This window comes from Manis pentadactyla, chromosome 7 (genome assembly GCF_030020395.1).
Source record: "Manis pentadactyla isolate mManPen7 chromosome 7, mManPen7.hap1, whole genome shotgun sequence".
Lineage (NCBI taxonomy): Eukaryota > Metazoa > Chordata > Mammalia > Pholidota > Manidae > Manis > Manis pentadactyla.
In genome coordinates, this window is record NC_080025.1 from 58,239,909 (window position 1) to 58,253,626 (window position 13,718).

A 13,718-nucleotide genomic window follows, 5' to 3' on the forward strand; every position below is an offset into this window, starting at 1 on the left:
GGTTACATTCACAGGTGTGGGGGTGAAAGACAGGTAGGTTAAGATTTTAACATATCTTTTTGGGGGACATATCTTTTGAGGCTAGACCAACACTAGCTTCTCTTAGGTGCTTCTCTTCAGGCAGTATCCACTGTGCTAACTACACCTAATGGCCTAAAGTGAAATGCAGGCTACACTTGGGATGTTGGAATAAGTGTGATACCTCGTATTTATGTTTATCCTTATGTAAATGTAAAATTAAGCTCAACCAATATTTAATACGCATTTTTTTTACTCTGGCACCCTCTCATTCATATATCAATCATTCAGCATCAAATAAGCAGTGGTGAGGAAAGGCTGGGAGTTCCTGACACAGAAGTGTTGGGAGTGGCACCACCACACTTTAGAACACTGGGTCAATTGCAGGTTACACAAGCCTGGTTACTAGATCTGTAGGTTGCATTATCCAGTTTAATAAAACCAACCCTTACAAAACCAGCCTATGGCTTTAAAAAGATTCCTCTAGAGCAGCGATTCTCAAAGTGTGGTCTGGGGGCCCACAGGAGATCTGTGAGCACCAAATACATAGCACTAAAACCCTATGTGCCTTCTTTCTCTCGCAAGCTCTCATGAGTACACAGTGGGGTTTTCCAGAGCCTCTGGGATGTGGGATGTGTGACCATGTCATCACTCTGCTGCAGGCAGAATGTGCTTGTGGATTCTTGTATTTTAAATGTTCTTTGGTTTAATTTCCAATATGATAAATATCAACAGACATAACCATGCCAAAAAAACATCTCTGTGAAGTCCATATTTTTAAGAGTAGAAAGGGTTCTTGAGACCAAAAAGTTTGGGAACTCACAGATTGAAGATAACAGTATTATTGTGGGCACAAGCACGTGTACTTTCAGTGCAAACTCATAGAAAGCTACTTTACAAGATACAGTGATGGTCTAATGGGCCAAAAATAGAAAATTTGGACCATTTGAAATAAGGATTTCTATTCACTATCATTACTGATAGAAACTTTACCCTAAGTGTTCATTACATATGAAACCTTTATGGGTTCCGTCTCTTCATGAACTCCCTCTACCTTCCCCCATGGCTGCCAGGTCTCACAGCTTCCAGAAGAAAGACAACGATCGCTTCTTCTCTTGCCTCTTGTGGTTGATCCTTGGATTGGTTCCGTCATTATACACTTTGTTTTCTATTTGGAGTCTTGAAAGCTAAAAACCGTATTTTCCAGATTCCTTGGCAACCATACTTCTGCATATGAATTAGGCCCTTCCAACTAGGGGTAGTAGAGAGAGGAAATGGGAAAATGGTATGGAAACCATTTGCTTGTGGCTGAGATGGCTGAGGTGGGGAGAGTTTACAGTGCAGTCTAAGCCACCAGTTTGGAAACGTCAGGCAGTTGAAACAACTTTGTAAGTGCCTGTTCCAGCCAAAGTGATGTGACATGGAACCCAAGTCCCAGGGCAGCCTCTGACGCTTGCTCTTCCAGCCCCCTCAGTGCCTTTCTGAGCACCTTATTCCCTATATTAAATCCCTTTTTGTTTAGAGTGTTTTCAGTTCTTAAGCACATCACTGGCTGAGAAACATCTCATTTTTTTAAGGGTAAAGAAACCTTTCCCAAAAGCCCTCTAGAAGAGGTCTCTTCACGTCTCACTGAAAACTGGGTCGGGTCACGTGCTCGCCCCTAAGGGACCCACCAGGTCGAGTTTGGACAGGTGGCTCCTAATATGGTCTGGGAAGCCCGGAAAATGCCTTTAGGTAGCCTAAACTACTTTCATTTTTCAAATTTTCTTTTTCATTCTCATTCTTTCAGGAGTGGACAGTGGAGTCTATGAGACTTGGGATGGCAATGGATTGAACGCAGATGCAAATATGAGAGTCTGTCTTCTATTAAGTCAGACATTAGAGAGATTCGCAAAACTGTAAGACAGTGCCATTCTTCTAACAAAATGTTTTATTTTGGAAAATACAGGTTTTTTTCATTAAAATGTTATTTAAATTCTTGTATGGGTCAATATTTTTAAATTGATAAATAAAAATATTTTTCTGGTTTTAACTTGTAACATGATAAGTAGTGATATATAACACAATAGTTCTTTGAGGTTCTCAACCATTTTTAAGAGTGCCAAGAGATGAGACCAAAAGTTTGAGAACTCCAGAGTTAGCTCCGTCATAGAGGGATAAAGGATAGAGAAACAAATAGAGTTCTGCCAGCATGGAGGAAAAGGAAAACGGTTTCTGGATAAGCATCCAATAATGTCTGCTGATGGAGGGAATCGGTTTGGATCTGACACAGGACAAAGATGGAGAGGAAATAGAACGATGGCTCAAGGGAAATGAGAACAAATAATCTTTTTCTTCCTTAAGGCTACGGAAGCAAGTTTCTAGGAGGCTGTGATTAGCAGTGAAAAGTCTAAAGCGGGGGATGAGGAAAATCTCGCAAGAGTATTAGTAGCATGGGCTATTTGTAAAAGGATGGCTGGATATTAGGAGACTAATTAGCCAGTGAAAAGCATTATAGTGATCTTGTACCTCAAGTGTGAAAACATTTTTGTCTTTTTCCCCTGAATTAAAACACAGTTCTATGTAGTTGAACAAAAGAATCCAGGAGAAAACCTTTTTAGAAGACAGTTCTACGTGGAGGAGCATGTTCATAGACCATGTAGGGTCTAAAATAGGAGCCCCAGAAAGCTGCAGAGACTAATAAAAAAGAACAACCCTGCTTTATCCTCTGTCCAAGGTACTGTAAGTGAGAGGGGCTGGGGAACTGCATTAGATGTTAATGTGCAGGAGGAGATTCTGTAACTGCAGCTTATCATTACAGAACCATTTTTACTTTTGTCTACTTTTCAGACCTTATCGCACTGAAAATATTATAGCAAGCTTTTTAAAAAAAATATGTATCTCAGCACAACTCATCTTCTCAACACTTCCAGTATCACTCTCTTGGCTAAATTGTCTTTAATGCTTGCCAGGAACTATTAGCAGATAAGTGTGCTCTCATGATATTCAGTTTATTTGTTTTTAAACAGCTGAGATACCTCATATTCTAGTGATGCTATGTGTGTGTGTGCATGTATACATATATATATATGTATACATGCACACACACACACTATATATATGACTGTCAACTTGATTGTCAACTTGGAACTTTGAATTGGGATATAAGAGTTCTGTTTCCCTCCAGAGAGTTTTGTGGCAACTGGAGAGATTGTCTACTGAAGTGGCTAACACAAGAACTCATACTATTTATTATCCATTTTTTTTCTCCTTCGGTTTTAGGTTTAAGGGTCTCTAATACTTTTACACATACAAAGAGGGCATGGACAATGTCTTATGATTCATGAAATAATGTTTTTTTTTAAAAGAGTTTACATAAACCAATATGTAAGCAAAAGAAGCATAATATGGTTTGGTGATTTGCCAGACTGGCTCACAGAACTCAGGAAGGCCTTTACTGGTTTATTATAAATGATCTAACTCAGGTGCAGTCAAATACAAGCGTGCATAGGGCAAGATACTGAGTGGTGAGCTGCACAGAGCTTCCATGCTCTCTCTGGATGCGCCACCCTTGCAGCTCCTTGGTGCTTCAGCCTGGAAGTTTGAATTTCGTTCAAGAGTTCTTATTGAGCTAAACCTTCAGCTTTCCTCTCCCCTGAAGAGGTCAGCGGTAGGGTGAAAGTTCCAGCCTTCTCACGATTTGGTCTTCCTGGTGATCAGTCTCATCTTGAGGCTATCTAAGGGCCCCTCCCTAAGATGGCTAGGTGTGACCTGAAGGGTCTCACTGTGAATAACAAAAGCATTCCTATTACTCAGGAAATTCCAAAGGCTTTAGAAGCACCGTGCCAGGAACTGGAATCTAGACCAAATATACTTCTTATACCACAGGGACAGACACCCTTCTCTATTTCATAGGATGATTTAAAAATTTTTTCTTTAATGGATTTGAAAGCATTCTTTTTATCCAGAAATTGCAAGATAAATGTAATGTATATTCCTAGCCTATTACTTTGTTCCTGGTAGTTGCTCAAAATAAATGGTTGACTGACCTTGCAGAGGCTAAGGCACATTGGTAAGCATGCCTCAAATGAAGTGCAACAGGATTACATGCACATAACTGTGGTAGGTTGTTATAAAATACCCCTGATGAATCAAGTCTAAATTTATGCCCTTGTATGGTTGCCTATCACAGCGGATTTGGCCTTAGGATTTATTTAAACCAATAGAACACTGTGGAAACGACACTGTGTGAGTTCAGGAGCCTACGCAGACTGTGTCTTCACTCTTTTGGGAACTTGGCATGTAAAGAAGCTCAGACAGACTAGTTAATGAGGAAGAACCACATGGAGAGAAATAGGCCCCAGACACATGGACGGGGTCATCTTGGGCCCTCCAGCTTTGGCTGAGCAACCAGATGGATGTAGCAGCCTGAGTGAACCCACAGAATTGTGAGAAATAATAAATCACTGTTGTTTCAAGCTACTCCTGTTGGGTTGTTTATGCAGCAATAGACAACTGAGATGTTACCCATCTTATGGTGACCAGACCTGATTTTAAAAGTTCTGAGAATCAGGTGTGAGATCCTGGGAATGCCTTAAAATCAGTGCAATTATTGGTACAACTACTTTGGAAAACGTTTTAGCAGTATCTGCTAAAAGTGAACACACATATCTTATGACTTAGCAGTCCCATTTCTAGGAATATACACATACTCACAAAAGTCACGCACAAGAATGTTCATTGCAGGAATATTCATAATAGCCTAATGCACAGGCAACCCACTCGCCTGCTACTGGTAGGATCATGCATCCATTAGAGTGTAGGGAGAAAACTGAAATTGTTTATTCTTTTTTTGCAGTTAGATCAGTTACTTTAACAACAAAAATTAAAAAAAAAGGTGTATATTTATGATACTTCTATAAAAAAATATAAAATCCCATTAGCATCAATAAAGGTAATACACCACACACAAAGAGAAAAAATTAATATAAGGCATTGTTTTGTTGAACAGTCATTAGGGAATGAACAAATGGTAAAGGGAAGGTGACAGTAATAATACAGTAATAATCAGTGGCCATCTCTAGGCTGGGGAACAATGGGAAGAGGAGGGGTTATTAGGCCTCAGAAGCTTAGAGGAGGCAGTTGGGACCCAGGTGTGTGAGGAGGGGTCTGGCGTCTATTGTCCTTCTAAGGGGGCACAATGAGACTGGTTGGGGAATACCATAAAACTTGAGCCTGGAACCAGCTGCTACAGGGAGGGACCTGTGCTGAGACGTTGGTGACAGGAAGGGCTAGCCAACGGGAAGGAGCAAGTCCCTTCCCAAGTCTTCCAGTAACGCCCCCAACCAGCAAAACTAATAGGAGCCATGGGCAAAGGAGAAATGGCTAAGCACCCAACTCCCTCATTACACGCTGGGAGTAGAAGGGTGAGTTTGGGGTGAGAGACAGTAGTTTAATACATGGCACCATGGGTTAAAATAGAAGTGTATATTTATACAATGGAACACTACACAACAATGAAAATGTTACTACACACAACACAGGGCTCAGCTGCACAAAAACAATGTTAAGCAAAAGAAGCCAGATGCAAAAGAGGACCTAATGTTTGATTCTATTTCCATAAAACTGAAAAGCAGGCAGCATTAATCAGCTATGTTAGAATAGTGTTTCTGGGGAGAGAAGGGGGGCGCTTTTGAGGTACTGGTAATGTTCACTATTTTTAAATACAGTTGCCTTACTTTATTATGCCCTTGTAATTTATATGTTTCTATATGTATGTTATGTAACAATAAAAAAGTTTTTAAAATAAATACAATCAAATACTATAGTAATGAGGATTATAAAGCTGCTTTTTAATGGTAAAGCATATTTTATCTCCATATACAATGTCTATACCTAACTGAAAGTTACAAATACACATTTTTGGAGAATTCATTATGAATTATACTAGAACAGGATACATGTTTAACTATAAGCAACATTATATTCAGTTTGTTTTTATATTGGATTTTAAGATCAATTACAATAAAATGCCAAGTCAAATTCTCATACTCAGTTCAAGCATTTGAAAAATAAGTATTCTTTCATGGCTATATCCATGTCTAAATGTTTGAAAGAAATAGATGGGAAAGTTCAGCATAGCTTATTATGGCAAGACCATTCAATTTATTTAGATCTATGCTGGCACTTTAGCCTATATTCTAAATCCATCCTAATGCACCCTGGGCAAATCTCAGGGGTCATTTTTTAGCAGATTTATGTAAGAGTCCTATATACACTAGGCATTTTACTTATAACAACTTTATTTCTATTGATGGTTTTCTATAGATAATCTATATAGATTCTCTCTCATCTTTAGCTTGAGTGTTTGAACTGAAAATCCCTTTCCATTTCTACTGTTTAGACAGTCACCGAGTGAGGGGTCTCTAAGGCGTCTCACTTGCAAATCAGAGGCACTAAAGGAAGGAAGGAATGATCCCTTGTGGTGGTTAAAAACCCTTCCACACAGTCTCTGACAGTCCTTCAAGAAGTGGTTTCGTTCCCCTCCTTTGAGCACGTGCTCTGTCTGTAATAACTAGAATGTGGTGGATATGTGGATTGTGACTTCATGAGGGTAGGTCATAAAAGGCACTGTAGTTTCTAGTTCTTCCTTGTGCTCTCTTGGTCCATTCACTCTGGGGGAAGTCAGACATTCAAGCAGCCCCATGGAAAAATCAGGGTGGAGGAAGTGAGGCCTATTTGAAACAGCCATCAAGGACCTGAGACTTCATGCTAACAGCCATGTGAGTGCCCATCTTGTTAACAGATCTTTCAGCCTTAAGCCTTCAGATGACTGTAGCCCCAGGTGACATCTTGACTTGCCAGTTAAACTGCTCCCAAAGTCCTGGCCCACAGAAGTCGTGAGATAATAATTGTTTATTGTTTTAACTTGCTAATCTGGGGAGAAACTTGTGCAGGAAAAAGATAGATATATATGTCTCTATGTGCATATATATAAGAATAGCTCATATTTATGGAACATTTAGATCTTTGTCTAAGCATTTTATGTGAAATAACTCATTTAATCCTTACAACAAAGGTATAAGGTAGGTAATATTACTATCTGCATTTTGCCTATCAGGAAACTGAGGCACAGGAAAACCGAGTAGCATGACCAAGGTTACCCAGCTAGCTAATGGCAGAAGTAGGATTTGAACTCTGGCAGTCTGGCTCTACTACTCCATACACTAACTTCTGTGTTACGTTGCTGTTACAGTGATGCTAGTCCCACTGAGAAACATGCTGTTGTGAAATAATGAGACATGTGTAAGCTTTGTAACAGAAAGCATAAACTATAAAAGAACTTTCCTGAAAATGTAAAAGTGCTGGAGAGCCTTTACAAAGAGGCTAGGTTCATTTCTACTGAAGGTACCAAGACAGATTATAAGACCTCTTATGTCTGTTTCCAATTCTATGATGTATGAAATATGCCTTCTAAGATATAACATGATTTTGTAGGTCCATTGGAAATATGGGGGTCCAATTGGATTTGCAACATTCTTTAATTTTCTCTTATATTTGGTAAAAATTGGAAGAACTGATTATGAATTATACTAGAACAGAATGCATGTTTAACTGTAAGCATGTATGATGAATTTGTCTTGCATTCTGCTCTGCTATGTTGGGGGAAAATTAATACATGCTGCTTTTTTCACTTTTGGACTGCTACAGAGACCAAAATATATCCAATTCTAATACTTCTTAATTATAATATTCACATAATTAATTTGATTTATGCAGCAGTAAATGATGGTAGGATAAAAAAATTAAACTCATACACTCATACACTTCTGTTTCTTATATTTTTTTCATTACCTTTAAAATATAATTTTCAATTACGATGCATTTCAAAGAAAATTTATATTTCCAAATTGGCAGAGAACAGGTCTGTAATTTATCATTCTTTCTTTAAACATCTAATACATGTAATGTTGTTTCTTGATAATTAGGTTGGTGTATTTTAATTCAGCAAATTCAAAGCAATTCAAAAAAGTTCTAGGTGGGCAAATATGGTTCTCTGCTAACTTACAGAAGTAAAAAGAGTGGCAAGATCACCTTCAGGTCTTCCACTGCTACCATCTCAGTGAGGCCTCTCTTCAGCACTTGCCCAACAGGCTGCTGTTTTTTTGTTTTTTGTTTCTTTCTTTTCATAGGCACTATTGCTATTGCCATCTAGTAAACAATGTATATTTCATATACTTACTTTTATTTTCTGTCTTCTGGCAGTAGAATGTAAGCTCCATGGGAGATTTTTGTGTGCTTTGTCACTATTGCAGACTTGATGCCTAGAATAATGCCTGCTACATCACAGGTGTTTGATAAATATTTGTTGAGCAAATGAGTGCATAAGATGCAGCATACAGATTGGGTATGTATCCCAACTAATGTTCGTGATGATTACTATTTGATACTTAACTTTTTGTATTTGATTATCATATTAACAGAGAAGGATTGGTATTAATAATATTACCATTTTCCAGATGTTGTAATAAAGTAACTTGCCCAAGGTCATACAGAAATTAAGTAGCAGAAATTTGTTTCAACATTAAGCTGAATGAAAGAAGCCAGTCACAAAAGGTCACTTATAGTATGAGTGCATTTACTGATCTCTCCACAACAGGCAAGTGTAGGCACAGAAAGGAGATTAGTGGTTGTCTAGAGCTTGGGCAAGGGGAGGTTTGGGGCTAATGCTATGGAGTTTCTTTTAGGAGTGACAAAAATGTCTTAAAATTAGATTTAGTGGTGTTTGCACAACAATGTGAATATACGAAAGCCCATTGAATTTTGAACTTTAAATGGGTGAATTGTATGTATGTGAATTATATATTAACAGGGCTGTTAAAAATAGTATAAGAAACTGGTTTCAAATTCAAGATTTCTTTGGCTTCAAAGCTTCTAATTACCTTCTCAAGGAACCAGGACTGGAGAAATGACTGGTTCTGAGACTGTTAGAGAAAAGCACAAGGATTCCTGGAAAAATCTTTGCCAGAAAGTAAAGAGGTGCTCAAAAATGGATTGCGACATGTCCAAAGGATCCTGCAAGTGGAAACTGTCTTCCGTGGTCAATTTTGGAACAATTAAGAATCAGAAATCAAAGTGATAGTAATTACTGTCAATATTGATACCAAAAACAAATAACAACCCCCAAAAAAACAGAAAACAAAGGAGTGGCAAGAGAAATGAAAGCTCCTTCTTACACAAGAATATCCTCTGATTAACACAGATGGAACAGTGAGAAACCTAGGATTACAATATCATTATTCTACAACCACTATTTTAATTACTGATTCAGGCAAACATCATCAACAGATGCTAACCCAGAGTGAGAGATTCTTGGGGAAGGAAACACACAATCTCACAGCATTACCCCACAGATTTTTTTTTAATTGAGGTGAAACACATAACAAGGAGTTAATCATTTTTGAGTGCACAAATCAGTGGCTTTAGTACATTTACATTGTTTGCAACCACCACCTCTATCTAGCTCTAAAACATTTTCCTCACTATAAAATAAAACCCTGCACCCATGAAGCAGTTGCTCCTCACTTCTCTCCATTTTGGATGTTTAGTATATATGGAATCACACACTATATGATCTTTTGTGTCTGACTTCTTTCACTTGACATAATGCTTTTGAAGTTCATCCACACTGTAGCATATGTCAATACTTTATTCCTTTTTATGTCTGAAAAATATTTCATTGTGTGTCTGTACCACAATCTGTTTATCTATTCATGTTGATGGCTATTTGGGTTGTTTCTAACCTTTTGGCTACTGTGATTAGTGCTGCTCCGAACATTTGTATACATGGATTTGTTTGAGTACCTGTTTTTAATTCTTCTGGATATAGACCTAGGAGTGTAATTGTTGATAATTCTGTTTAGTTTTCTGAGGAACTGTGGGATTGTTTTCCATAGTGATTGCATCATTTTACATCCCCACCAGCAGTGTATGAGGAGTCTAATGTCTCTACATCCTTGTCAAAACTTATTTTCCATGAAAAATTACATCAGTGGAACAAACTGACTTCATAATCCTTCTTGATGTGACCTACAAGACAGACACACCACCATCCAATAGAGTGTACCTGACAAAATTAGTTAATTTGAATCTAATAGGGGACATAGGCAAATGGAGGCACAGTCTAGAAAACAGAATTGGGTTTTTCAAGAAGGTCAGTGTTATAAAAGAAAAAAACAGAACCAGGGAGTATTGTAGACTAAAGGAGATTTGAAAGACCTGGTAACTAAATGCAAACCATGATCCTTGATTGTATCCTGGATTGGAAAAATAGCTAACAAGGACATTTTGAAAATTTGAATATATGCTACATATATTAGTATTTTATTAACATTAAATTTTTCTTGGATTGATAATGAAATTCTGATTATGTAGGAGAATATCTGTTCTTAGATATTTAAACTAAATTATTTAGAGGTAAAGGGTAAGAATGTCTGCAAAAATCTCAGATGATTCAGCAAAAACAAAACAATTACTCCTCTCCTTCCCCCCAAAACGCGGGCGCAGTCGCACACACACGGAGGGAAAGCAAACGTGGTGAAATGTTAAAAATGGGCGAATATGGGTTAATATGGTGTTCGTTATATTTTTCTCATTTGGTTTGATATTTTTGAAAATAAAATGTTGAAAAACTACAAAATTCTTTAAACACTGCTTTCTTTTCTGTTGGGTTTAGCAGCTTTAGAATAAGGTTAGCTACTTTGATCAGTTAAGAATAGTTGTCTAACCAAAGAGAGTAATGGTCAGATGAATGTCTTTCAAAAATATTGTAATTATTTAAATTATCAAGGGAACACAGCAGTTAATCATTCTGTCTCACCAGCAACTTGTATCACATCTTTATTAGAAAGCATAATATGTGGAAAGGATCTGGAGTCAACTAGGCCTAAATTGGACTCATTGCTGGGTAAACTGTGAGACCTCTTTAAGACCAGTTCCTCGTTAAGATGGAGAAAATAACTACTTGGTGGGATTGTTGTGTATAACAAATACACGTGGTATTTGTTGAACTGTGCTTTTAACTCATGTGCAAAAGCTTCATCCTACTTTCCATGCTGTCTGCATCTTTTCCTTTATTAAACTCAAGCCATTCTGTAGGGTAGGTAAAGGGGAGAGTTTAAGGTGACTTTTCCAAGGTCACACAGCAATGAAGGACCCAGGTTTCCCAGCTCTTGGACTTGTGCCCTTTCCACACCCGCCGGAGAGGAGGAAGCGTCGCACATGGGGATGCAAGGATGTAGAGGAGCAAAGGGGGAGAAGAGGCCGCGTGAAGAGAGGTGGTGTGAGACCCGCGGCGGCGCGGGCCAAGGAAGGGCGCATGGAGAGGCCGGCGGCGCGACCGGCAGGGGTGCGTAGGGTAGAGGCTGTGGCTGCGGAGGGAGGGTCGCGCGTGCCGGGTGTCCGGGAGAGGCGGGAGGCCTGGGCAGCAGTGGGGGCGCAAGAGGCGGCGGCCCCGGCCGCACTGGGTGGGAAGGCCGTGGGCGGTGGTCGCGCGGGGGTCACTTCTGCACAGGTGGCTCAGAAGGGTGGGTGCGCTGCAGGGCCGGGCGCGGGGGTCTCGACCCTCCAGCGGTGGGGGCGGGGAGGGGGCGGGGCCGACCGGGGGCGGATCTCGCCGGGTCCCCCGGGGGAGCGGCTGCTGCTGCGGCGGCGCAGGCGCGGTTCCCGCCTCCTCCCGGCTGGCGGAGCGAGTGGAGGCTGCAGCCCGGCTCGGCTCGGCTCCCGCGTCGTCGCCGCGAAGCCCCCCGCCCCGCTTCCGCCGCGTCGGGATGAGCTCCCGGAAAGGTGAGTGGCCCGCGGCGGCCGTCCCTCCCCGCCACGCGTTCCCGGGGAAGGCCGGCCCGACCGTTAATGTGTCTTCTCCTTCCCCAGTGCTGGCCATTCAGGCCCGAAAGCGGAGGCCGAAAAGAGAGAAACATCCGAAAAAGTGAGTCCACGCTGCGCTGGCCCCCGGGCTCCCGCCCCCGCCCGGCCGGGGGCAGCCCGCGACCGCGCAGGGGAAAGTTGCTCGTATTCCCAGGACCGGCGGGCGGGCGGGCGTGCTGACTGCTCCCCGGGGACGCCGGCGCTCTCCTCCCGCGCGCCCCGCGGGCGGCCCGGGGGGAGGGGCGCGGGTGAGCTCGCGGCCGGCCCGCCGGGCACCCCGAGTCCCGTGGGCCCGTCGCCGAGGCCGTCGGGGGCGGGCGGGGAGGCGCCGGCGTGCACACCCCTCCTGCGCGCCCAGCTGGCCGGGGGGTCGCGGGCCCTTCCGGGGAGGGGCGCTGACCGCCGACTCCCGGGTTTCGCCGCGCCGAGTGCGGGCGTGAGGCTGCTGCGTCGCTCACACCTGGGCACCGGGCGGAGAGGACGAGGAGCCGAGTGTGCGGGACTGTGTGTGAGTGAGTATGAGTGTCGCCTCTTCTTCCCGGTCCGCCCCGCGGCCTCTGCTAAAAACCCGAGCTGGTTGTCCAGCGGTTTGGCCCGGGCGTGTTCCTGGCGCGAGTTCAGCGCCGAGACCTGTGCATTTCGGTGCTCGGGTTTTTATTCGAAACTTTCTGCCCGGGCGGAGCGTCCCTCGGCGGCGCGGCCGCGGTGGGCGTGTGCGCGGGCGTCCCCGGCTCCGCTCCCCGGGCTTTGCTGGTGCCGGCGACGTGGGGACTAGGGGGGCGGTACTGAAACGTGCGGGCCGCTGGCCGCGGACCGGAGTGGGAGCCGTTCCTGGGGAGCGGCTCCCGTCCCGCAGAGCGCCGCCGCGTCTTTCCTGATCCTTCTTTCTTCATTTCTAAACATGAGCTAGCGTTCAACATCTTTATTCCTTCCGCTAGCTTTGTGGCTTCGCTCTTACTTTTAGCAAAAGACACTCCGTGGTATTTAGGTACTGTGTGGAATGATAGTCCACGATCATCTTTAAATAAAATCACGAAGCATTTGGGTTGGTCCGTTTCCTTTCGGGGGCTATCCTGCAGCATTCCTAGGCTGTCTTCCTTTCTGTCTGCTTTGGTCTTTGCCTAGCGAATTTCACTCATTAGTGGCATCTATGAAAACTGCCTATTTAAGCCATTACTAATGGGGTGGAATGTCATGACAGGACTTTGGTTCATTCAAAACGGAATATAACTTGACAGCGTTTTCAGGATTTCACAAAATGTGGTAGCGACACAATCTTAATTTTCGAGTGAGAGAAAAGTACTTATTAAAGACTTGAGGCAACTAGTGGGTAAACATTGGCTATTGGAGTCTTACAACATTAATATGGAATGGATATTTGGTAGATGTATAGTTATAGATGCTCCAAAAAATTAATGCTTTCAAGTCAGCCAGAACCTTAAATTTGGGATTTCCTTTGTTGAACGATGAAAGTTAGCCCATAAGTAAGGAGAACTGTAATGTTTAGGGTCCTGAGTATTGGGTTTTAATCACAACATTTCAGTTTCAAAGCACTAATTTTCACATAGCCCATTATGTTAAGAAACATAAAAAGGAGTTGAAGAAAGCATGCTCCCAGTTTGGAGGATGGCTGTGTGTGTGCGTATACTTACATATATATATATATATATATATATATATGCATATACATATATGATATGTGTATTTTGTATATACATGCATACATACATGCATTTTAGTTCAGTTCAACTATACATGCATACATGTATATATAAAATACACATATAGAATTAACA

The 13,718-nt window shown here is 42.0% G+C and overlaps 1 protein-coding gene across 8 annotated transcripts in view; it reads left to right on the forward strand.

The window, feature by feature from the left end:
* Nucleotides 1-11,262: 11,262 nt before the first annotated feature.
* SRPK2 (SRSF protein kinase 2) overlaps nt 11,263-13,718 on the forward strand; it is a 299,738-nt gene continuing 297,282 nt past the window's right edge. For 2 of the 8 annotated variants that reach the window (XM_057504422.1, XM_036892368.2), the window contains exons 1-2: nt 11,263-11,404; nt 11,929-11,983. In XM_057504422.1, the coding sequence (XP_057360405.1) occupies nt 11,278-11,404; nt 11,929-11,983 (182 nt within the window). In that variant the 5' untranslated portion in view covers nt 11,263-11,277. Of the gene's footprint in view, nt 11,405-11,727; nt 11,842-11,928; nt 11,984-13,718 lie in introns of those variants that run through there. The other 6 variants (XM_057504418.1, XM_057504419.1, XM_057504420.1 and 3 more) reach the window with 6 other exon arrangements.